General features: G+C 34.1%; 1 protein-coding gene across 2 annotated transcripts; it reads left to right on the top strand.

Moving 5' to 3' along the window:
• The first annotated feature begins 489 nt into the window (after positions 1 to 489).
• Regnase-1 (zinc finger CCCH-type containing protein regnase 1) lies at positions 490 to 24122 on the top strand. Of its 2 annotated transcripts, none has more exons than XM_073088497.1 (4): positions 490 to 836; positions 17966 to 18142; positions 20597 to 20829; positions 21414 to 24122. In XM_073088497.1, exons 1-4 carry the CDS (start codon positions 612 to 614, stop codon positions 22525 to 22527), a joined length of 1749 nt encoding a protein of 582 aa, XP_072944598.1. In that variant the 5' UTR covers positions 490 to 611; the 3' UTR covers positions 22528 to 24122. The 2 variants fall into 2 exon arrangements, with proteins under 2 accessions (XP_072944598.1, XP_072944599.1); XM_073088498.1 differs by lacking the exon at positions 490 to 836 and adding an exon at positions 2658 to 2795.
• The last annotated feature ends 77 nt before the right edge of the window (positions 24123 to 24199 follow it).

Genomic DNA, 24199 nt, shown 5'->3' with positions numbered 1-24199 from the left:
ATAATGTTACCTTTTTCAAGAGGGTGCTATTATGAAAAAATAATGCAATATATTTAGTCGTTAATGTATTTTTGTCTTTATATTAATGTGATTTGATACAGGGCAGTGCAAGCAATATAATGCAAAAATGTAACTATTCTTGTCAAAGATGAAAAAAATAATGTTGTAAATAAACGTGAGAATGATGTAAATTATAAGATAACACAACACCAATAAAAATATAAATTGGAACTTTCGGGATTTTATTTATATTTTCCTCTTAGCTTTATTATTTCTTAAACATGTAGTAAATTTACACTAACTAAAAATAAATAAACTATCATTAAATAAACTTCAACTATTAAATAAATTAAGTATATTTTATTATCAAATCTGGATATTTTGGCAGAAATAATATACCTTAGATATGCACCTCTAATAGACAAGCAAGGTTGTCAAATGTCAAATTAGAATAAATGTCATAAGTTACGTACGTCACCGTTCCGTCAAATGTCAGATTAAAATCTGCTATTGTGTTGGGGTGGAAGGTTGCTGAAATTGTGTTTTGATACGAATTATGCAATTAAACCGTGATTGTTGTGCGTGATTACCGTAGCGACGTATATCAAATAATGTCAAACGACACAGATCTGTTGATATCAGTGCCGCGGTCCTGTTTGAACGATTTTTACAGTAAATACCTCAATTTAGTAGAGACTTTTTACTATGTTACGTTGAAAGAGAATAAATCGGGAGTTGCGAAAGGAAATCCTGAATACGTGTATTTCGATGTGATCTTTAATTTAAATATAGTGGACGGGAATTTCAACCCATGGGAGCTTGTGGGGCGAATCCAGGTGAGACATGTTTGGTTATAAAACACACGCTTAGAAACTGTCTACTTTGAATCTGCGTCTAGGCGGACAGATGGCTGCAAAAAAAAAGAAATCAAATTGCGAACTAATTTTGTAATACGCAACCCGTTACTGGTGCTCTCTGGTGTTGTAACACCATAGTTGAAACATCTAGCATTTTTATTTTAGTAGGATATTTTTTCAGTTAAGACTAGATATTGTATTGAAATAAATATAATTACCCTAAATTCACAATGATATTAAGGCTTGCTTGAATAGATGGAATGATTATAACTGGATAAATTCTTTTTGTACTATAAAGCATAATTGAAATTCAGATTCGATTCAATTAAACAGTAATTTTTCATGAAAATCAGAATTTCTGCCTGTCTAACTCATTTTCCTTTTTTTTTTTTAATTTGTAATCTAAATTATGCATAGTTCTATTGTCCATAGTAATAGGTCCAAGAGTAACTCTAGCCTCATTTTAAAGTTTTCTTGTTGTAAATGTCAATACTTATATAGATTTCAACCATTTGTTTTATATTTTCACTACAATTTTTTATAATCTCTACATTTTTTATACTTTTCAGAATTACATTACTTTATAGGGCCCTTAAATTTACGTATTTCAGTAAAGATTCATCCCAAAATTATATAAATAATGCATAGTATATATTTTTTGCAGCAGCCAGCGTTTAAGAAAACAACAGTTTAATTTTTAATTAAATAATTTTTAATCACATAAAATGTCTTTAGTCACTTAAATGTCTTTACTAGTTTTAATAATTTATTGTAATTCCTTTCATTATTCATAACAAATTTAGCAAATAATAGCTTCATGTTAAACATTTCAATAATTTCTGTTTCTATATCTAAACAATTATTAAGAAAGGATTTAGAGATAATGTTAATAATCATATAAAATTATCAACTGGGATGTAAGTTACAACATCCTATTAAATTTTAAATTAAATTTCAAAGTGCCAGACACATTATTGTAACAAAACAGTGTTTTTCAACATGTCAAGACCCCCTAGGGGGTCATAAGGGGGGTATAGAAATTTATATTAAAAAATATTTTTTTTTAGGAATATCTAAATGAAAGGTCATTAGTAGCTAATTAATTATGCATTTAACTGATATTTAATTATAAAAAAAGATAAATGTACAGAAAATACAGGTTAGAATCAGCAAGTGATATGAATTTTGTTTTATCTACTAAGTCCATATACTACAAGGATTGTGCCATATGGAAAGTTGAAAAATACTGTAATAAAATATTTAATCCATTGTGTTTCATCTGTCTTGTTAATCAAAGTAGATTTGCATTTGCTGCAATCATTGCCTTATTTATTATCATGACCTTATTACCCATTTACACTACCAACTCATACAACAGTGGAATTGTGGTTCAATAAAAATGTATGCCAAATTGTGATAAGGTCATAATTATGTAAACAGCTGCATAATATTCTTTTAAGACACTACAAAAATATTATAGTAATAACTCTGATTGGTTAACAATTTATCGGTCATTAGCAACACAAAACATGTCATCTGCCAGTCAGTTTGATTTCCGTCTTATAAAGCCATAAATAAAAATAATAACAACCGCTGATTTTCGTACAAAAAATAACATTCGACAATTTCCGGATGCGATCCGTCATTGATACGTTCGGATGCGCGAGACGTATTCGGCGCTGTGCTAGTAGAGGCAGAGGTCAATGGTGTTCGGTTTGTTTGGGGGCCGCCTAGCGCCTGCTGCAGTGGGCGCAACCCGGATCTCGTCGCCCCGCTCCCTTCACTCGTCGGGCCCGTGCGTGGAGGTGTGCGTATGCGTTCGGAGCCGCTAGTCTTGCCGCGAATCACGCCGCGCTCGCACTCGCGCGTCACGTCATGCCATGCGACGCGCGCTCACACTAACACACATTTATTATGTACGCGATTGACAACACCCAGGTGAGCGCGTACTAACCACCAATTTCCCTACATGTGCCTCGGCTATTCTTTTCATCGCGTTTCACGAACCGCTTGCGTACATCGCATTGTAATGATGTTCATTCACGATCGGACGATATAACGATCCCGGAAGTAGAGCCGGTTCGTTAACGTCATATAGGTATGCTAATTACCGTCGACAGTGTTCAAATATTGGTATGTAGCTAAGATTGTAAGATTTATTAGCTATGCGTATCTGGATTTGAGTCTTGGTGAGTAAGGAAACTTTTATGGAAACTAGATTACTACTTATCCAGCTGCAGCATACATTTATTAAACATCAAAAAGACATTAGATTTTTTAAAATCCTATTCTATGTTATTGTATATGTTACTAATCAAAGGAAGGTTTAGTGTTAGCTTGCGTTTACTTTTAAATTAATGAATATTTTCCTATAATTAAATAAGTTCACAATACGGATCTGTCAATTCACTACTATGTCTAATGCTCAAACGTAAACTTTATCAAAAATCTTGACTGCTTCTTAAATTTATAAGACAGGATATTAGGACGAAATTTATATAATCTATTTCTTTTACTAAACAATATTTAGACTTTAGACCGCAAGATAACATTTGTTTATAGCCACATAGAGTGAATTAAGGGATTAAAGAGCATCCGGTTGTACTTTCCCAGTTTCAATTAAGATTTAATGAGCAAGGTATGGGGATATGTTACAGAATTTTTGAAACAATTTATCGGTTATATCTGTAAAAATTAGGAATTATTATTGTCTCAGTACTTCAAACTGTAAGTAAGATTATGATACTGGATATATTTAATTTCAAGTGTTATTACGAGCAATAAATTTGGGAATATGTTTAATAAAATGTTAAGTTTGTTTGCTTTTATTTGTACGAACGTAATTATAAAATTAATAAATTTATAGAGTCATGTGACAAGGAAAAAATAGCATCAACAATCTAAAAGATAATAAATAAATCAACAATATTGTTGTCATGCATATTTTAGCCATATTTTATAATCCAGCTCAAGTTACATTTAATTACAACAAAGTAGCTATTGTAATGTATTCCTATTCACGTTAATGTAATGTAATGCGCTAAGAATATAAATCACCGGGAAATAGTGTGTAAAATATAATTTAGTATACGCAGTTAAAACTATAACCCATATTGTAATACATTTTTAAAGTATTTTCTTGTATATCGTAAACACCGTGGCCGTCGTTACTACTTTAAATAATGCGTCCTATATTTTGCTATAGAAGAATAGTTGTCGCTTCATCGAGATGACTGTAGTGGAATTATAAGACGTATCAGAAACAAGTTTATTATATTTCTCATTGGCTGGTAGGTTTGTAAGACCAATTATACAGTTTACAAGCAATTACCTAAGTGGCATGCCGTCACGTTTTTCGCAGCATGCTAGAAATCATTTGTCATCCCCTAGTGCACTTTTACGTCGGCAATGTTATTGTTTTTGTTATATCTCGTGAAAGTGATGTTTAATTAATGTGTAAGTCTCGATTTTGTCGACGCGTAGTGTCGCAGGTCCGGCGTCCGAAGTCGGATATTATTGTGAACTTTCACTTGGCCGCCGCAAGCTCTAGTAATTTATATTCACCAGTTATCCACGACATCCGATCACGGATTTGAATCTAATCGCAAACTTTGCACATTTGAACAATTTCTTTGTCACGACTCACGACTCAGTCTGAACGCATTATTATTTTTGGACTCTTGGACTCTATCGTTGCATTTACTTCACCATTCGGTATTTGTTAAGACGGTAGCATGTTTATTTCTAAGCACCTCGGTGACCTAGAAAGTTGAATATTGTAAAGCTGTGGCATTATAGGGCCAACCGAGCCGGATTTGGATTTTCTCCAGTAGAGAGGCGATCGCACGTTGAAAACTGGCTAATACATATTCATAATACACTAGTTATAATTTGTTATTAAAGTAAATGGAATTGAATGATTATTATTTTTAATGTATTTCTACAGCTTTTATATTTCTCAGCGTTTAATTTTTTGGTGATACTTGGTGGTGCAGGTGGAGAAACAAAATAGTGCTTAATATTTTTAACATCAAAAAAATTTAGTTTTGTCAAACATACGTCATGTCTTATATAACAGTTTCCGGAAGTAGATTGCTTACTATCAATTTTTTATTCCGCTTAAAAAGATAAGAATACAAACCGAACTATAGGCCACGCGTTTCACAATCAAAGTCGTAGAACAAATGATCGTGGATCGGTTTGATAAAAAGAGTGGCTGGCTGGGTAACCTTCTAATATTTGTTGGAACGTATCAGCTGTATCGCCTGTATCCGGTATGATTATTGCTCTGATGTAATGGAGCCAATAGGTAGATAGCCTGGTACACGTGAGCGAGAGGGGCCCGTTGCGGTTTTAGTTCCAATACCGTTCTTTCGGTTGTCATACCGGCGCAATATCCGCCCAATAGTAGCGCTAATTAGGCGTGGTCCATTCCATTTGATTCTGTATCAGCATTTTGTAGACGCAGATTTTTCGTACACGGATAAGTAACAATTCAGAATTTATTTTTTCAATTTAATTCACTGTTTTTTTCCGAAAAATAGAGCACGTGGAAATCGAACTGAAATAATATTTAGTTTCTTTTCGATGTTTACATGCCTATCGATTTCCGTAAGTTTCGATAATAGTAGATAATACAATATTATATTTTATTACAAATTAGAAATAGTATGTTGCAAATTATTATTTATAGTTCAGTTGATATTTTTAATACAATATTTCAAACCTAGGTAGCTAGGTTCTAGATGTACTTCTAATAACAGAAGAATAAAATCTGGTCTAACGTTCAATTTTATATTTTGGGCTTTGTTAGCAACTAATATCGTATTATGTAACGGTGTGTTTTTAATGTTTTTATTGACTCTACCTTCCGTTATTTCTTACCTCTATTAAATTATGTTACAAATATAAGATCAGTAACAAAATACTTTCTCATAATTAGTTCGCATAATTAGAATTGATGAAATAAATAGTAAAATAAAATAAGTGAAAACAAGTAAAATAAATAATGTAAAAAAATATTTGTGAACGTTGTATATAATTGTAATTAAGATTCCAGGGGTTCGCGACACACACTTTGGAAAACACTGGGGTACAGAGAGCAGTTTAAATACCCTTATGACGTTGAATAAAATATAGTCGTGACGTAAACACAAGTACAGTAGAAATAGTGCATTATTTATAATCATGTCTGTCTAGCAAACGGGACTTTTGTTCAACATTGATGACTGATGTTATCATGAACAAGTAACACGAACTTACACGGATGTTTATTGTAGTAAAAATTATATTAAGACAAATTGAACAATGATATAAGTTAATGCTGACGTGTTAATTTAAGTGCTTCATTCGTATTTGGCCTCCGAGACCTATAGGTATATACCTCTAACTCTAAGAGGAGTAGTGGGTATTGTCCGGTAGTTGGCCAGTGATGGGTTTACGATTAATATGAACTATGTATCTGACATGGAAGAAAATAGATTAAAATCAAATAAAGTTAACATGTAAATGAAGTATTATTTAGTGGAAGGACTCAGCGTAATATCATTGCTCGTACATATGTTGGAATAGATCCTGTTTTTATTTTTTAATTATGTGAAAAACGGGTTTAAAAATAGAACGTCCTTTTCGGATTATAATTAGTATCTAATTGTAGGTCAAATAATATGATAATTGATTCATTATGTATGTAAGTATTATGTTACTGAATTGATCATACGGATTGAAAAGTTAGTTTCGAACTTAAATTTATAATTGACGTTAATGTATTGGTTCAAATAAACTTTAATTATTATCTATGGTAAAATTCGTAGCTTTTCATTAAAATCTATATGCAAAAATATCCTTTTAAGGTAGAATAAATTGCACATACGACAGTGTTTTTAGTTGTAGAGTTCGATTTGCTGTAGTGACCACTCAATTTCCAAAGAATTTTACATTTGTCAGTGTCGGTCAGTGAATGTTGTATTGTAATAAATAGATAAACTTCTTATCGGTAGAGCGGACTATAGCTTAATGCGCTTTATTAATAATCAATCTGTGCCATTCAAAGATCGAAGTTTGTCAATTTAGACGTACTACAAATGTTTTACCTACCTTAAACAGTGGTCCAATAGGATATACCTACTCGGGTCCAGAAACTAGATCGAGTAATGATGATGATATATGATGCCCAGTAACGATGATAATAATGATAATATTGTAATTACCTAAGTTTGGTATCGCCATATCGTGAAAGTCAAAAATGACTTAAATCAGTTCAAACGTACTCGGTTGATAAACAGACGGATATGGTATACATCGACAATGAGCCTTTATGTACGGATGCAATCTTGAATCTACATAGCGATATGGTATCAAAACAAAGTGCATGTGGCCCCGTGCAATGTGTGTGTACTCACATAATGTGCTAGGAGTCGGTGGCGGACTAAATTCGTCGGAGGCCCGGAACGGAAAATTGAATGGACGCCCCCAGTCTAGAAAGTCGAGTTTGATTTCACAAAATTAATTAATTATCTTTCATAGACTCGGTGATTCAGGCGGTCTTTTTTCGCTCATTTACACATATCACGGATTGTTTGGTTCTGACGGCCTTTTTTTCAGCTCACACACACATCACGTACACAGATATCTTTTTGTATATCAACATTTCAACTACTACTTTATATTCTTTATTCGGAAGAGTCAGCAACTGTGTTTGGCAGCCCTTCCCCCCTCCTCTTAGTCCGCTAGAGCTAAGAGTGCCCTTCCTTTTAACACGCGCCTTTTAACTTAACACTTTTCCTGAGGTTTTAACACGCTTTTATTAGCTTGGGTTGTACGTTTGTATGTATGTATGTACGTAACAGTAACGGAATCTTTGAGCCCGATTTCTATCCACTTTGAACGTTCAGTTTAATTCAAAAATTTGAAGAATTATCAAAATCCGATGACAATACACGATTTTAATAATTTTGTACCATTGTCCTTATCAATATCCTCAGGATTAACGATTTTCGAGGCGAGAGAAAGCGCCTTATGGAGCGTTCAGGCAAAGTTACTAGATTGATTTTTAGCTTTGGAAAATAATAATGTTATTTCCCTATAACTCAATGCCATCTTGTAGAATGATTTTTAGGATTCCGTACTCAAAGGATAAAACGAAACCCTCCGCTGTCTGTTCGTGAGTCACAGGGCTTTATCTCTTAAACCGTAATACATAGACACTTGATTTTTTTCAGACGATGCATAATGATGGTCGCTATAACAACAAATACTAAAAAATAATAAAATAAATATAGTTCAAAAAACTAAAAAACACGCTTTTATGATAAAATCAACTAAAAAGTAGAAAATAATTTTCAATCTAGGAATCAATTAAGGAACAGTAAATTGTATAATTGTGGAAAAAGTGTGGGGTGCTTTTCGAAAATTGATAATTGGAGCACTCCACGCTTTTTTTACAATTATACAATTTACTGTTTTTCTACTTTTTAGTTGATTTTATCATAAAAGCTTGTTTTTTAGTTTTTTGAACTATATTTATTTTATATTGTTGAAGTAGCAACGAGCATGCAGTCCACGTGATGGTAAGTGGTAGCTACCGAACGTGGACATTTGTAATCAACTTTAGATATGGTTTTAAGCGCCTCAACTAGGAGATAAAGACACGTTGTCTTATAATATGGAAGGAAGGATGTGTGTATGTGGAACGTATTGTCTGTTTTCTTTTTGTTTTGTTTTTGACGAGCACGTGTGCGCGGCTCCGTCGCTTCGGGTTTTACCGAAGAACACAACATTCTCGGAGTAAAGGGTAAACACTTTGTTATTCCCAGTAAAAACTCCTATGTAAAGAAGAAAAATAAACTATTTTGAAGTCTTTATTATTGATGTTTGCAACTAGCCAGAGAGACAATCTGAAATCAGTCTGAAAAGCAGCATTACCAGCTTAATCAATATCTCAGAAATATACTTATTCAATTACACTGTCAGATTTTTCTCGCTTAATTTTTAAAATGTCAATTAGTAGGTGCGCAATTATATTGCAAGCAATTATTTTGTCGCCTCATTTTGAAATGTCAATTACCTAAGTAATTAAAGTTTTTATTTAGTAATTTTTCGATGCAAATGATTCCAACATAATTAAGGTAAATCTTATAAAGTAGTTTTATCTATGTACTATAAGGGCTGCAACTCTGTTTGTCTTGAAAACACATCTCTTCTCAAAACTAGACATGGCTTGGATCATAATTAGAGGGTTTAAACCCATCGGGAATAAACCGGGTTTTTACCCGGACGTTGGGAAGAAATAGAGTTTAAACCCGAAAATGGGTTTTTATTCGGGTATTTACTATTTTCACGCATATCTATACTGTAAAAAGACATTTACAGCGCCAAAATGCCATTTTATCACGCCATTATAGATGCAGACTTAAGTAAGAAGCCAATTAGCGTATGCTTTTGATGCAAATTTCAAACAATGTCCACGTCCCGTTGTTATTCTAGAATATAATACCCTGTGACCAACAACAAATAATAATAATAAAAAAACATCTAAATAAATGGGAGACGCTATACAAGGACCCGCTTTTTTCAGCATATTTCGCTTTATCTATTGAACCGTAATACGTAGACAGTTCTAATTTTCACAAGACATTTACTTCTATGGTTGCTATGAAAAAATATATGACAATTGGGTGGTACGGAACCCTCCTTGTGTGAGTTCGACTTGTATCAGGAAACGTGTATGTTTCCTTGATAAAAAGTAGTATATGTCGTCCTCTGACTACAGTATACAAAATATTTATTATAGGGTGAAATTTTGAAGTGAGCCTTCAAGATCAAATCCTAAACTATAAGGATCAGCTAAAAAAGCTGAAGAGAGTTACGAGGCCGATATTGTGTTTTCACTAAACTAAACTAAACTGGATTAGTTTTTCAAAATATCACTTTTCCTTTAGTTTGTCATACTACACACTACTTTCTAGAATTTGACCCTTGTAAGCGACACTATGCAATGATGGAATAATACAGGGTGTGATTTTTTTTTAAATGAACTCGTTCGATTCCCCGATTTTCGAAAAAATCTAATGATGCAGTTTTAGTTTTTATCACAATTTACCTCGTAACTCCTTTCAGTTTTTTTCAAACTCCTATCTATGAAAAAATTACACTTAGGTATTTTAGAAAAATATAACGACACCTTAACTGTCGAAATTTATCTAACCAGATCCGAATGTATTAAAGAGATTTACAAACATACAAAATATGCGCAAAAAACATAACCGTTCCGTGGCAGTTGGGTAAAAAAGTAGGTAAAACCTCAAAAATAACCTTAAAAAATGTAAAAACGATGAAAAGACCGTAGAAACTTCTAGTACATCTATTCAATAAATATTTGAACTATTTTAAAAACTGTCTACAGATTTTATGAAATCATTTTTAAATACCCGAATAAATACCCTGTGGGAGGGTATAAACGGGTATTTATCGGGTTTAAACCCAGTACTGGGTTTAAACCGGGTGTTTTGCCCATCTCTAATCATAATCCATGCCTTTATTAATTATTTTAATGCTCAGGGATATTTATTACATCAGCGGATGTGGCACGTACGTTACGTATACTTACCTAATATTTTTGATAATAATAACGATAAGCATCTATGCTTAAAATAAGATTCATAATGATGTTCACAATTACAAATTACTATTCAATAATTGTCCATAATATGATGAAATTACATACATTTTACAAATAAAACCTGTATGTGTCATGAATTCTTGACTCTACACGTGTTTTTTTTTCAATTTTGAAAGAAAGAAAGAAACATTTATTTTGTAAAAAATACTACAACATTATGTGACATAAACAATAGGAAACATAAATTTAAAATCAAAACATTGCTGCAGTAAAATTTATCAAAAGGGTCCACACTCAGCCTTACCGCGGCGAACCACGGCCACTGATTTTCATTTTACATTTTCCCTATGATGAAGAGTTCACGACCATTCTGAAGTCGGCTCCCCATCCGCGCGAGTATCGCAAAGTGTGTCGCGCTCGCATCCTGTTCGCCGGTGACGAAACATCGCACGAGCCGGCGTCGTCCGTATACTCCTACACCATTGGCCGCTGTTATCTCTCACGAACGCGTGATAGAATTTCTCCTACACCACCAAACGGAACTAATTGTATCCGATATGTAATGGATTTGTTGGTTCACGTACTCGTCGCCTAAGTACGAGTATCAGTTTGTGCGCTGTCATCGGGGTGTTTTTAATGCAAATGGTAGGTTTAAAAATTGTTGTCGCATGGCGTTGTGTTGCGTAGAGTTGTCCCTGTCATCCGCGAAAATTCTTTCGTCCATACTCATTAGTTTGATAGAAGCACACCAATAAATCGTTTAATTCTCGGAAATAAAGTGGCCTCTGTGATTACAGTGTGTGATTACAAAGTATTGGTTGTCAAAATATTCGGTTCTTCATTTTAAGAACATGACAGTACCACGTCCATTTTGTCCTAGGTCAGTACTCAAAAAGTTAGTCCATCTAGTTTCGTTTCTCAAACATAATTCAACTATTTAACAAAAGCTTTGTGCTAGTAACAGAAAGTTGTCAATAGAATTCATTGAATGCATTATTCATAAACTGCATGAAGCGCATGCGTTTGGGGAAAGCCTTCCGTGACGTCACTTGATTCTAAGATCTTTCTACAGCTAGATATAACGTCTGTTTATGTACGGTATCTGTGCGATTATACTTTCTTATTAGGCTCGCTCATATATTTCAGAAAAATGATTGAATGGAATATATTTTCAATAGATCCTCGCTCAATGAAACAAGTATAATATATTTACAACTACTACTATGAAATGTACTATTAAAGGTGGTAGAACGGAAGGGACCACTACCGCACAGTTAAACAAACAAGATCTAATTGCTGCAGTGTTCTGGTTTATTTTCCTGCATCCTAAGGAGATGCAACGCATCTGTGGCCAATCTCAGTCAGGACTCTAATTCTATTTGGTCTGATTCTATCTTATGTATAAAATTCTCGTGTCACAATGTTAGTAACTGTACTCCTCCGAAACGGCTTTACCGATTTTCATCAAATGTTATATGCATATTCAGTAGGTCTGAGAATCGGCTACTATCTATTTTTCATACCCCTAAGTGATAAGGGTTGTTCACCCTTAACATTTTTTTATTTATATGATAACACGACGTTTGCCGGGTCAGCTAGTAATCATATATAGATGTCCATGAGCGGGAACTACCACTCATGGACATCTATAATTCACTTAACACCCATTCATGCTCGTTTGCTACTTCTATAATATATACAAAACAATTCATCAATCTCTAATTAATATCTTCTATTCCTTATAATTATGAGGTATATCATAAAACTGTATATATTGTAGGTTTATATAAATGAATTAATTAATTTATGTGCATATAAATGTTCAAATTATGAATACTTAAAAGTTAAACGATTCGTACCTAAATACTTAAAAATATATGCGTAGTCATAAAAGTAATTTAATTATCAAAGACGTGTTTGTATTCTAACGTCAATTAGATATTACATCAATAGATAAAACAAAATAATAACAAAATTTTATATAAACGTAAACAGAACGGACGTCAGTGTTTCGCTGTGACGTAGACAAGTTGATAATAATGTTACTGTATTGTAAATAGATTGTTTATGAAAATAATTAACTTATTAATTAACAGTTATTGAATTGCGCACAGTAGCGTCTGTACTGAAGGAATGTTTCTATAAATAGTCTGTGATAATTTATTCAAGTTCAGTACACTGCAGAGTAACAAAACTTATGTCTATCTTCAATATGTATAATCGAGTAATACCAGTATTAGATATGGTAAGCTTCGTATCCTTAAAATTAGCACATACTACAAATGATAATAGATTGTTTTTGTCATGGTATCGTATAATTAAGTATGCTTATTGCATAGATTTTTATTTTATTTTTATTTTAATATCATTTTGAAACTACAGGCTCATAAAACTTATTTATTTATAGAGAAAAAATCATCATCATCGCTTTTTACAGTCATAATCATGGAGTACTCTCTTTTAAGGATATAATTAGACCCCAGACGCCGCAGACAATGTTATAACATATCAATCAGTTCAATCAGGATGACAATCTGGGGGGTTACTACCATCTCTTAAAACAATATTATTTTAATCATACTTTTACCTTTTTTTGCAGGAAATTTAACTTTTTAAGCAAAATATGACAATTTCAGTTGGTTTTATACAATGGATAAGCGAAAAATTAATAAGGGTTTAAGTTTGTTCAACTGTGTATGACGGAATATTTTCCTGTTTTAAGGAGGAAATCAAACTTTCCTAAACTATGATGGTTTTTAAACGATCGTGAATACGTTTTTAAATGATCGCCCCTAGAACTTATGGCGCGACCTGCATTATGCGCAAAGAACATTATTATGACCACAATGATCGCGATAAGTTCTATAATTTGTAAGTATATCGTCAATTCCAATAAAAAATATAATACGTGGAGTATTATTTAATAAAAACGTCACTACCTTGTTTACATATTCAAAGTTCCGTGAACTCGTATAAGTTACCTTCCTACACATTTGTTAATGTCTTCAAATGTATTTCGTACCTAATTCTGCTTATCTATGCGTTTAATAATAGATTTATTTTGTGTGCATTTGGTTTGAACAGTACAAAAACAGTCGTGTATATTTAAATGAGTAATAAGAACACTGTAATTAATTTTATTATTTCCAACTTCCCGTATGGCGCAGCGTTGCTCTACTCCCGAACCCTCTATATGACGGGTTCAGGATTCGATTCCCAAAATTTCTGTTTTGGGCTTAGGTGTTTGTTTGTATTTATGCGGTACTAACACCACTATATCCTGTCAGGTCGATGTTTCAATTTGCGGATCTTTTTATATTCTCAGATGAGCTTATGAATATGTCTAGCAGATTACATAATTATCTGCTTCCGTAAAAGATTATACTCCAGTGTATATTAATTGTAGACGAACACAGCATATATAGGTACAATTAATTTTAATATATGATGCAAACAGGATTTGAACTCGTGACCTTGTGGCGATCCTTTCAGTGAGATGTTGAAATTCTGGTCGCTAAGCTATCAAGCAAATAGTGATTCTAAATTCTAAAGTCCAACAATATAAGGTTTTATATTCACCTTGTTTTCATTTGCCTGTTATCCCCATCTCTTGGCATTGGCTGCACTGACAAGATCTACATAACATTAACAAAATTACAAGGGATTATTCAAATTGCGTATTTGTAGATAATTTGCGTAACAATTGACAGTATCTCTCCTCTCTTTACGCGTAAGCTGTTTATGTTCACTTCGAGTTACCACATTTAGCAGTGTGACCTATTCAAACATACTGAAATGTAACAAATAGCGGAACTCCGGCTACGTCCTACGTATAACAACAGCTGATGCAATATTTCGCCTTCGTTTTTTGTTCGTGGTTGGATGGAATGCGTCTGTCTCGATGCATCCTTCTACGAGACCGGGTTTCTCAAACTTGTAGTTTCATGCTCCATGTACCCCTATCAGATTTTAAAAACAATGGGCGAACACCTATAAACGGTATTGATAGAACTAAAGATAGTGTATTTATTGCAAGTACAAGTATTAAGGAACAATTGACTTTATGTAGCTGCCATTCGGTATCTCTTTCTTGCGTATCCCTATGACGTATCCCTTGGGGTACAGTGTTACCTAACTTTGAGACACCCTGTAATAGAACATTTACGTGTAAGGATAATTCACTTGGAATTTTAACGATGGGTCTTCCCCAAATGAGTTCATAATTCATATTATATCACCCTCATAATTTTAGCTGTACGAATTGTTTTGACAGTCGTTTCAAACAGTTATCGTGGCCTCCGAAACTAATCTGGGTCGCGAAGAATTCAAGGTGTCTAAATTGAGTTTCAATGCTACCTAGTGCTTAGCTGTTTTTTAGCCAACCCATTGTCGCATTGTCATTGTGTTATTAGCCACGGGTAACTGTTTATATGTTTAAAAGCTTGGCATTATTAGCAGTCTTTTGAGACCTACAAGAAAAAGCTTTAATTTTAAATAACCTTGTATTGTGTTCTAAGCTTCAAAAATGTTGAAACGTAATACAATAGCTTAGTAAAATCCGTTCTAATTTAACTAATCTACTTTATGACTTTTTATGGAGTTTTTTAGCTGTGATGTTCTTGTAATACTTATTATTGTCTACGCGGTTATTTATATCTTTGTCTGTCATAGACTGACAATTATAGGAATTATAATCGGAGGCTTAAATTCGTCATCAACTCATCATACTGCAATATTAGCTCTTGTTTATCTTGTAAGTATCTGATAATAATCATTAATAGAAATATTGTTTCATTATGCCACAATAATCGATTTGGAAATTGAAGAAAGCGTTTGGATATTTATCTAATTACTCACGTTTACAAACATTCCATCTATAATTATCAAATAAATTTACATACCAATATTGATATGTACCTTTAGAAATTAAAATGATACTGATACGACAATAAGCAGTAAATCCGGAGATGAAGATTCTCAACTATGAGAGGAATTTTGCAGTGCAAAATAAATAGCGACTGCTCTCATTCTGATTACGTAGGTGCAAAGTCCAAACAGGAAAAAAACGTAAACAAATAAGATTGGTGAGCGTAAACGAGCGTGGCTTAGGTGGGAGAATCCAGTGGGTTTTTTGTGCATCAATCTAACACACTTGTAAAACAAGAGGATATTGCCAGCCTTTTGTTTCGGTTTTAAAACTAATTAGCGCCGATTAAATCGTCTATCATTGTTACTGAATATTTATTGGGTTTTTAATGGCGCATTAGTATTTTCATCAAATCATATCTTTTAATGTTTTGCGAATTTTATAGTCTGTAAAATCCAATGTTTGCTCTCTTTAGTTCCCTCTTTAGTCTATAAACTCTTCCTGTAGATTTTGGTAATCCAACTATGACCTAATACTAAATGCCAAATATGTATTAGCCTCATTATAAATGTTATTTCTGAAATCGTCCTCATCCTTTCTTGTGACCTCTTAAATAAAAAAGACTAATGTTCGTCTTGATTAAATCTCTTACTCAAATGCTTAATCTTTTTTCACACTAATAAGAGCTAAAATGTTAACGTGAAATTTTGAACTACACAACGTTTAATCCGCGGTGCAGAGTAGAGAGGTGGAGTCGGCTGCTCGCGCGCACCATATTTTTTAGAAAGTGGCATCCGGTTCTACTAGGCGATCCGCTTCCGTGTACAGTCCGGATGTGGGCCCCGAAACAGGGACACTGTTTATCTGTAAAACCCCATTTCTAATCTGCACGTACAAACAAAATGATGAGTATCTCTAGATTTCCCAAATAATTTCTTACTCGCTTACTCATTTGAACAATAATGACACTCAAAACTACAATACTTATTTTTTTTTCAAACGTGAGGAATAAACGTCTTAAGAGCGTTGTATTTTTAGTTGATCTTGTTTAAATTGAGCTAAGCGCAAATTTTAACGGAAATTAGTTAAGTACGACACGCTTCGAAGAATATTTATGTAAATATAACCTGTTATAAAAACTTGCTTTCCAGTCCAGCTAGACTTGAATCAATTCACAGAGACTAGATATACGACAAATAGATAGTATTTTTTATTCATATTTGTGAGGAAAGCGAGGTGCCCCATCTTGTAATTTGTCTCCTCTATTTTTTAAATGATTTATTATTTTATCTTAATGGAGCAGTAATGGCCAGCTATAAATAGGTACGTTCGAAAATATTTCTTAGTTGAAGGCAATGGTAATTAAAAGAATATTAACATTTTTTTCGGGTCGTTAGTCGTCGGTGCAACGTTTATGTTTACTCGGTAAAAGTACGCAGCTTGCAATCAGATTTCGATCTTAGAATCCCGGCGAAGTTGAGTGAACGCCAGCCCCGAGGCGGATGTTGCCATGACTAAGAAGTAAATTTAGTTTGGTCCAAGTAAAATCGATAACTGGTTTTGTCTAAGCGTTGAAAAGTTAATAAAATCGTGAATGCTTAAAATGCACCGCCATCCGTGAGAGGATTATTTTGTCAATTTGGTATATAATGAATTATAACCGACACGTTGAAGAGTTGCGCACACGCTAAAGGTCAATGATCATCTGTAGATCCGCTTCGACGCCCCCGTGACCCTGTCCTGCGCAGGCGCCGGTTGTACAGCATTAAATAAAATTTGTTTATTGATTATTGTGCGCATACATTAATATTTATATTCGCAATAGATGAGCTAGTGAGTATAAATAATCACGATCCGATATGTTAATCTAATGTTAAAGCTATATATTGCTCGTAGTCAGTTTACACAAATGTCATCTGTAATTCGTTACGCGATTTGAATTTGAGGTCACGTACCTACATTTTAATTGCTTTATTAATTTTAAATAACGCGATGATAACTTCGTACGAGACAACATTATATGTAATAAAACGAACTAAATATTGAATAATAAAATTATCATCGTTATCTGTTGGACCAAAAACGGTGAATGTCAATACTCTTATTAGATTATCCGCCGAGCTGTTAATATGGTTCTCGGGTCAATTTCCGTAATATCTCTTTTAAAACATCATAATATGTTTATATTTGATGTAAAATATGTCCTCTATGATACAATTGAATATTATTTATGTCATATTGTTTCTATACGTATATATTTATATGAGACCAATTTTCTTCTAAACCATTACATCCGTGTAAATGGATCGAGCCTTAGTAAAAGTTGATGTACATTTCAAATCAGGCTAGTAATACTCTTCTACGACATGTCGAATTAAAACGATTTATGTGTATTATAATAATTACTTATCTATCTGCTTAGACGAAATGAAACCTTTGCTCGCTATTTTGACGGAACCGGGTTACAAGAGAATAACGCAGGTTATATTTTTACTTGAGTATTATTTAAGAATTCGCTTATAAAATATTAAACTGTGTTTAAAAAGAGAACCACAGAAACGAGGACAATCTCGTTTCAAAACAAATGAGTACTTAAAATAAAATATCAAATGCTTGTTTCAGAAATATGTGGAGTCATCACTGGGTTGGGCGGGCGAAAGAGGAGAGGATTCTAGTTACGATTCCGAGTGCGACGATGATGGAGGCCACCGTACGGCTTCGAGGACACCTTCCGACACTCTCGCGGCGGAGTTTGCGGAGTACGTCACACTTACGCCGCCACAGCCACAACCAAATCAGGTAAAGTTATTCTTATGATAAAGGTAATCCTTTAACCTCCAATAGCAGTTAGAAGTATAGTTTTAGACCTCCTTATTCAAAATATAAGAATGACCTCTATGTATTTGAATTCCGCATCCTTCACCTACATGTGTGGAGGATGACACTTCACTATTATTTCAATACATATAAATAGTCTCCGAATAAAATGAATTTGCAGTACCAATAGATGGTCTAACACAGAACGAAATTGTAAGGATTTCGGTTCTCTATATGGCTACGGAACCTAACATAGTTTATGATCTCCAGGTTTCATCACTTAATTTAATCATTACCCCTGATGAACTACTGAACATGGATTCTTAATTCGATATATCTAGTTGGAGCAAGATTCCAATCTTTTGCGTTATCAGATATCCAGTTTTTTCTAGTTCCATAAGAATTGATACTTGAGAATGTGCAGATAAAGCTTCATTCGTAATAATATTCGTAGTCGGATTTACATAATTTAATAATGAACCGGTTATATTATAACAATGATTGGAACGGGCTACCAGAAATATTCATTCATTTATCGTTATCAAACAGTCGTGCTAGTGAAACCGAGCGCAATTTGTTCCTCAATCTCGGAATAACCACTGGATTGAATAGGTCTCATTAAAGCACGGTCACTCAATGTTAATTAGATTGTAATTGCCTTCATGTTAAGAGCAAGGCTCTTTACCTATTCTATATACTTTTTGTAATTTCATTGTTGAAGGTAGGTACTTTTCCTGCGATTTTCTTAATACGCTGTATATTCATAGACTATAGAATATAGATAATTTACTGTGTGTGTTATAAAAGAAGATAATTGTACATAGGTACTTCAAACATAAAATATGTAAAATATCATTATCATGATTTACATATCTGACCATACGGTAATTTAATGTAGCATAGACGAGAACAGTCAGGAGACATCTAAAGTCATCCATAATGAAGACGTTTGACTGGAGATTATATTCCGAACCATCTGGCATACTTGTATATCAATGTATATCTGATCGCGGCCACTCGATCGCCGTCATAGACGTTAGTCTATTCATTTTATTTGAACGATTACCTCTAAGTCGTGCTAGCCGCTAGCTAATTAAGTCTTATTTCCGGCTTCAATTCTTGGAATTTGCAAATGCCCATGAGACGTATCAGAATAATTATCATTGTTCACGTACTTCTTACTTATCACCGGTTTAATATACACAGCGTGTAATTAAATTTATATCGCAATAAAATATAAATACATATATTTTTATACCAAACTGTCAACAATAAATTTGTTTTTTCGTATCTTGTTTTCTTTTTGGCTACGCTCACGGCCACGCATTATGTTTTACTATAAATTTAATTTCCGAAGAGCTTCTGCTTGTAGTGTTCTCAATTTTACGGGCTTTTTCAAGGTAAAACATAGTCTATGAAACTTCCCTGTGTGTTTCCATAGTCACTTTAGTTTTACCCAAGATCCAATATTTACTTGACAACACTCAACACGTTTTTACTACGTTTTTATTTTTACGTTGCGACTCCACGAGTAACATCACCATGTTTATTTTTGATGTTTAAATTCCCGTATTTTTGAGAATGGCACATTATATTTGATTTTCTTTTTTTGTTGCCGATAAAATGAAGATATATCCATCAATTCCACTTTATATTTAGATAAATTACACACACTCGGAATACGCTAAGCATTTAGTCCGAACCGCTGTTACTTTTGCAATATCGCCCCTATAGTACGTACAATTGTGACACTTGGTCTATCGGCGGGCGGTGAGAGTAATAATTATGTAATTCTTGCAAAGTACCGGCCACATTGTTACGACACCTGACGGTCTGTGTACGGTGTGATTGCGTCGAGTTTTAACTATTTCGCTTAGTTAATTTGTTTACGATGTTAGCTTAGTCGGTTTATGTCTGAGTCCGGACAACTACTAACTTTGAGAAAGACCAGTTCAGTAAATTCATACTTCATTTTTAACGTGCTTAGACCACACTAAAACTTTTAAGGGATATTCCATATACTCATTATGTTAATTACATCGATCTTCTTAATCTTGAGTAAGACTCGAACCCAGCAGTAGGAAAGTATTGGCCAATTGCCCAATAATTAGTAAATGATGTTCGCTCAAGAGCAAACTTGATTGTGGTAGTAGGTACGTACTAAAGTACCAAAGTTATTGGATTGATAGTACCTAATCAATTACTCGTTGGTTTTGTACATTATAAAAAGCACGGTAATAGCATAGTGAGATAATGAGACTTTTTGTTGTACAATTAGATCACATTGAGCTAAGACGCCCTAATATTGTGTTATCAAACATTTTTTTATTGATGCCACCGACGCAAATATGTATGACCTAAATTTTCACGAGACATCAAGAAAAACAATCAAAGTGGTCACAATAATTCCTATACAAACGTGTTTCTTCCTTGCAGGCAAAAATCGAGTTCGCCGTGAAGCTAGGATACTCTGAGCGTCTCGCACGCACCGCGCTACAGAGGTTGGGGTCAGACCCACCACGGAATGAGTTGCTAGCGGAGCTGATCAAGCTAGCTGCGAAGAGGCCTCCGAGGGCGCCCTCCCCGCCGCCACCCACGGAGCCCGACCCCCCGCCCGACAGAGCGCCGTTGCGACACATCGTTATAGATGGCAGTAATGTCGCTATGAGGTAACTATTTTTTATAATAGTATACTATATAATTATTAATATAATAGGAGTAGCAGACGAATATTAAACATATAAAAAAAGATTTTTTTAAAATATCATTCATTATACATACAAACCTGCCTGTTGAATAACTCTGTCTATTAAAAAAACCGCATCAAAATCCGTTGTGTAGTTTTAAAGATCTAAGCGAACATGGGGACAGACAGCGGGAACCGACTTTGTTTTATAATGTGTAGTAATATCCTTAGATGTTCGACAGATATGACATCGGTTCGAGCAAACAATATATAAATGCAATAAATGAATAAATAAATAAAATATATTCTTCTTCGAAATCGCATTGAAACCTGTTGTGAATTTTTCGCGTGATGGGTCAACAGAAGCGACCTCGTATGCTACTTCTATTACACCAAGACGTCTCATATTTCTGATAATGAAGGATGGTGTCATATTTCATCTATATTACCTATTATTCTAAATATATAATTTTACTTATTCTTGTAGATCGACAATATATGAGAATTTAATTTATAAGTACGATTTCATGTACGGTCAATTTAATTGTTACTTTTATTTTTTTTCAGTCATGGAAACAAAGAACTATTCTCGTGCCGTGGTATTGAAATCTGTGTCGACTGGTTCCGTGCTCGTGGACACAAGGAGATAACAGTGTTTGTGCCTAAATGGCGGAAGGAGGCGTCTAGACCAGACAATCCAGTTGCAGACCGCGATGCCTTGGAGCGACTCGAAAAAGACAGAGTTTTGGTATATACCCCGAGTAGGCTTCTCGGCGGTAAAAGACTTATTTGCTACGACGACAGATACATTTTGCGCTTAGCGGCAGAGACTGACGGAATTGTGGTTTCAAACGATAATTACAGAGACCTCGCCGCAGAAAGCCCTGATTTCCGTAAAGTAGTCCAAGAACGACTGTTGATGTTTTCTTTCGTGAACGACAGATTTATGCCACCCGATGACCCACTCGGTCGTTCCGGGCCAACGTTGGACGCTTTCTTGCGAGCGCCTCCATCTCGTACGGACCCTCCTCCAGCATGTCCGTACGGGAGAAAGTGTACATACGGGAACAAGTGCAAATTTCACCACCCGGAACGAGCAGGCCGTCCACATAAATCGGTAGCGGAGAAACTGTCAGAACGTGCGGCTCGAAAAGCCCGCGGTGATCTGCACACATTGAGTCTCCCACCAACCGGTGGTCGACCCGTGGATACTAAGAAACCTTTGGCGCGAGCACACTCCGCTACTCCAAGACTCGCAGACGTGACACTGACTACCCACTTCGATCGCGCACAAGTGCAACTACCGGGACCTTCGCAGCCGATGCCAGACGTTAATCCTCATAGAAAACTAGCACGTCAACTCACTCTCAACCCGGCTTGCGATCCTAGGTTACACGCCACAGCAGCGAGAGTATCTTCAGCCCCGGTAGGTGCGGCGGCAGCCATGTTGCCTCACCCCGCTGGTATATCAATGTCTCCTTGCGCCTCTGAAGGCGCTTTGCAACACTGGGAAGCGCGACGTCACATGCACTTCCATTTAGCCGGAATATTCCCTGAAGCTCAAGTCGCTGAAGCAATGGCTACGTATCCAGACGAAACTGACGCGAAGAAAATGTGCGCGATTATCCTCGATCGATACCGACCCAGCGAGGCTCCCCTGCCCCGCCCACCTCACATTTAACGATTGCTATAATATTCGCTAAACCTGCGAATTATTTCCTATTGTACACATTTAGTTGACAATATTGGACGTTTTTTCGTAGGACCATAATGTATAATTTTACTTAGCAGAATTATATACAATATAACATGTCAAGAACAATGTTTGCAACACTAAAATTGTATGAATATTGACGTGTGAATATGCTTAATTTCTGTAAGAAATTATGCTTTTATTCACTCAATCACAAGTCAACCGTTAAGTAAATAAGATATTATATACAAAAAATAGTCAATTTGGTAGACAGACTAGAACGTAGTCATTTTAGATACTGAATATACGAAAATAGTGTTGCTTTTACGCACTCAGCAATATATTGTTATGAAGTATTTGTTGAAAATACAAATCTATCTTCTACTATAAATTGTAATGTGCCAATCACAATCATTTGATGTGATTATGTTAATGGTTTTAAGGCACTTACTTTTGTACATTCTCAGTTAAAAATATGGCAGACACTTCTAAGAAGTGTGTGCTATTAATTTAATAATTATTTGACTAAGTTAGTTTATAAGTATGTACAAATTCCATACTGTCATTTATATATTTGTATGTTAAAGGTTTATGTAACAATGTTAAGTTAAAAATGTTTTCATTCACATTTCCTCCATTATTTGTAATCTCCAGTGATTTTACAAGTGTAAAATACTACAATAATTTCCCTTTTTGCAGTAAAAATAAGAATTAAATGATTCTTTACATGGGCAGTTTATGAATAATATGAGCTATTAAACACACATAAATAGTGTATTCAAAAATTTTGAACAAATAAGCTCTAGAAGTTTGACAATCTGTCTGTTTGTTTATCTGCAATTGTCCATCCACTCCTAATTTACCATAAAATACTACCTAACTTTTAATATGTAATATTTTGCTGTTATTATTTATAGATTGGTTTATTAATTACTTAGGATGTAATTAATTTACATAATTGACTAAATGTACTAAAATAGATAAAGTAAATAACATAGCAATAAATTTAGTAAAATGTGATGGTATAAATCATTATTGGTACTATGTACCAAAATAAATTGTTTATTATCTAATAGCTTGTTGATTTTAACAATTATACATTGGCTAGATTTTAAGAAAACTTTTACATAATATAGTGCTAATACAGAGCAATAAAATATTATCTTTATGTATTTGTATCTCAACTTTTTCAAATATACTATATTGTTATGAATCCAAGACGCTTTTAAATAAAATTAATAGTGGTATTTAACATAGTTATAATTAGTATGTTTACTTCAATTATGGGAATAGGATTACCAGGTGCTTAGAACAAATTTAATCAGAATAGTATTCCATGTTAAAGACAATTATAGCCAATAGTGCAGTTAAATAGTCTATAGAACCATATACTAAGTTCAAATGTATAGTATATTTGTAATTGTTAAAGTCAGGCCAGATTTTGGAGTAAGTCATTATTATTATTATTATAGGTATAACATTGAAACAATTTGTTGTTTGATTTGTATTGAATTGAACTTTTAAAACCTTAATGCAATGCATGAATTGAAAGCGTAAGATATATGTTATCTATTTTCGTGCTATACTCCATACAATCTTTTTTGTTGTAAACATTTATGGAGTATCGCATTTTAGTTTAATTATGAATATCAAATTTTAC

Source organism: Epargyreus clarus, unplaced genomic scaffold (genome assembly GCF_041222505.1).
Source record: "Epargyreus clarus isolate Ecla_fem2 unplaced genomic scaffold, WU_Ecla_fem_2.2 ptg000027l, whole genome shotgun sequence".
Taxonomy (NCBI): domain Eukaryota; kingdom Metazoa; phylum Arthropoda; class Insecta; order Lepidoptera; family Hesperiidae; genus Epargyreus; species Epargyreus clarus.
This window is presented reverse-complemented; position numbering and strand designations above follow the sequence as displayed.

Excerpts from the sequence above, each read along its gene's own strand:
- Regnase-1 (XM_073088497.1), top strand. The coding sequence starts at position 612 with ATGTCAAACGACACAGATCTGTTGATATCAGTGCCGCGGTCCTGTTTG. Across the intron at positions 837-17,965 it reads AGCTTGTGGGGCGAATCCAG|AAATATGTGGAGTCATCACT; the intron begins GTGAGACATGTT and ends TGCTTGTTTCAG. Across the intron at positions 20,830-21,413 it reads GGCAGTAATGTCGCTATGAG|TCATGGAAACAAAGAACTAT; the intron begins GTAACTATTTTT and ends ATTTTTTTTCAG.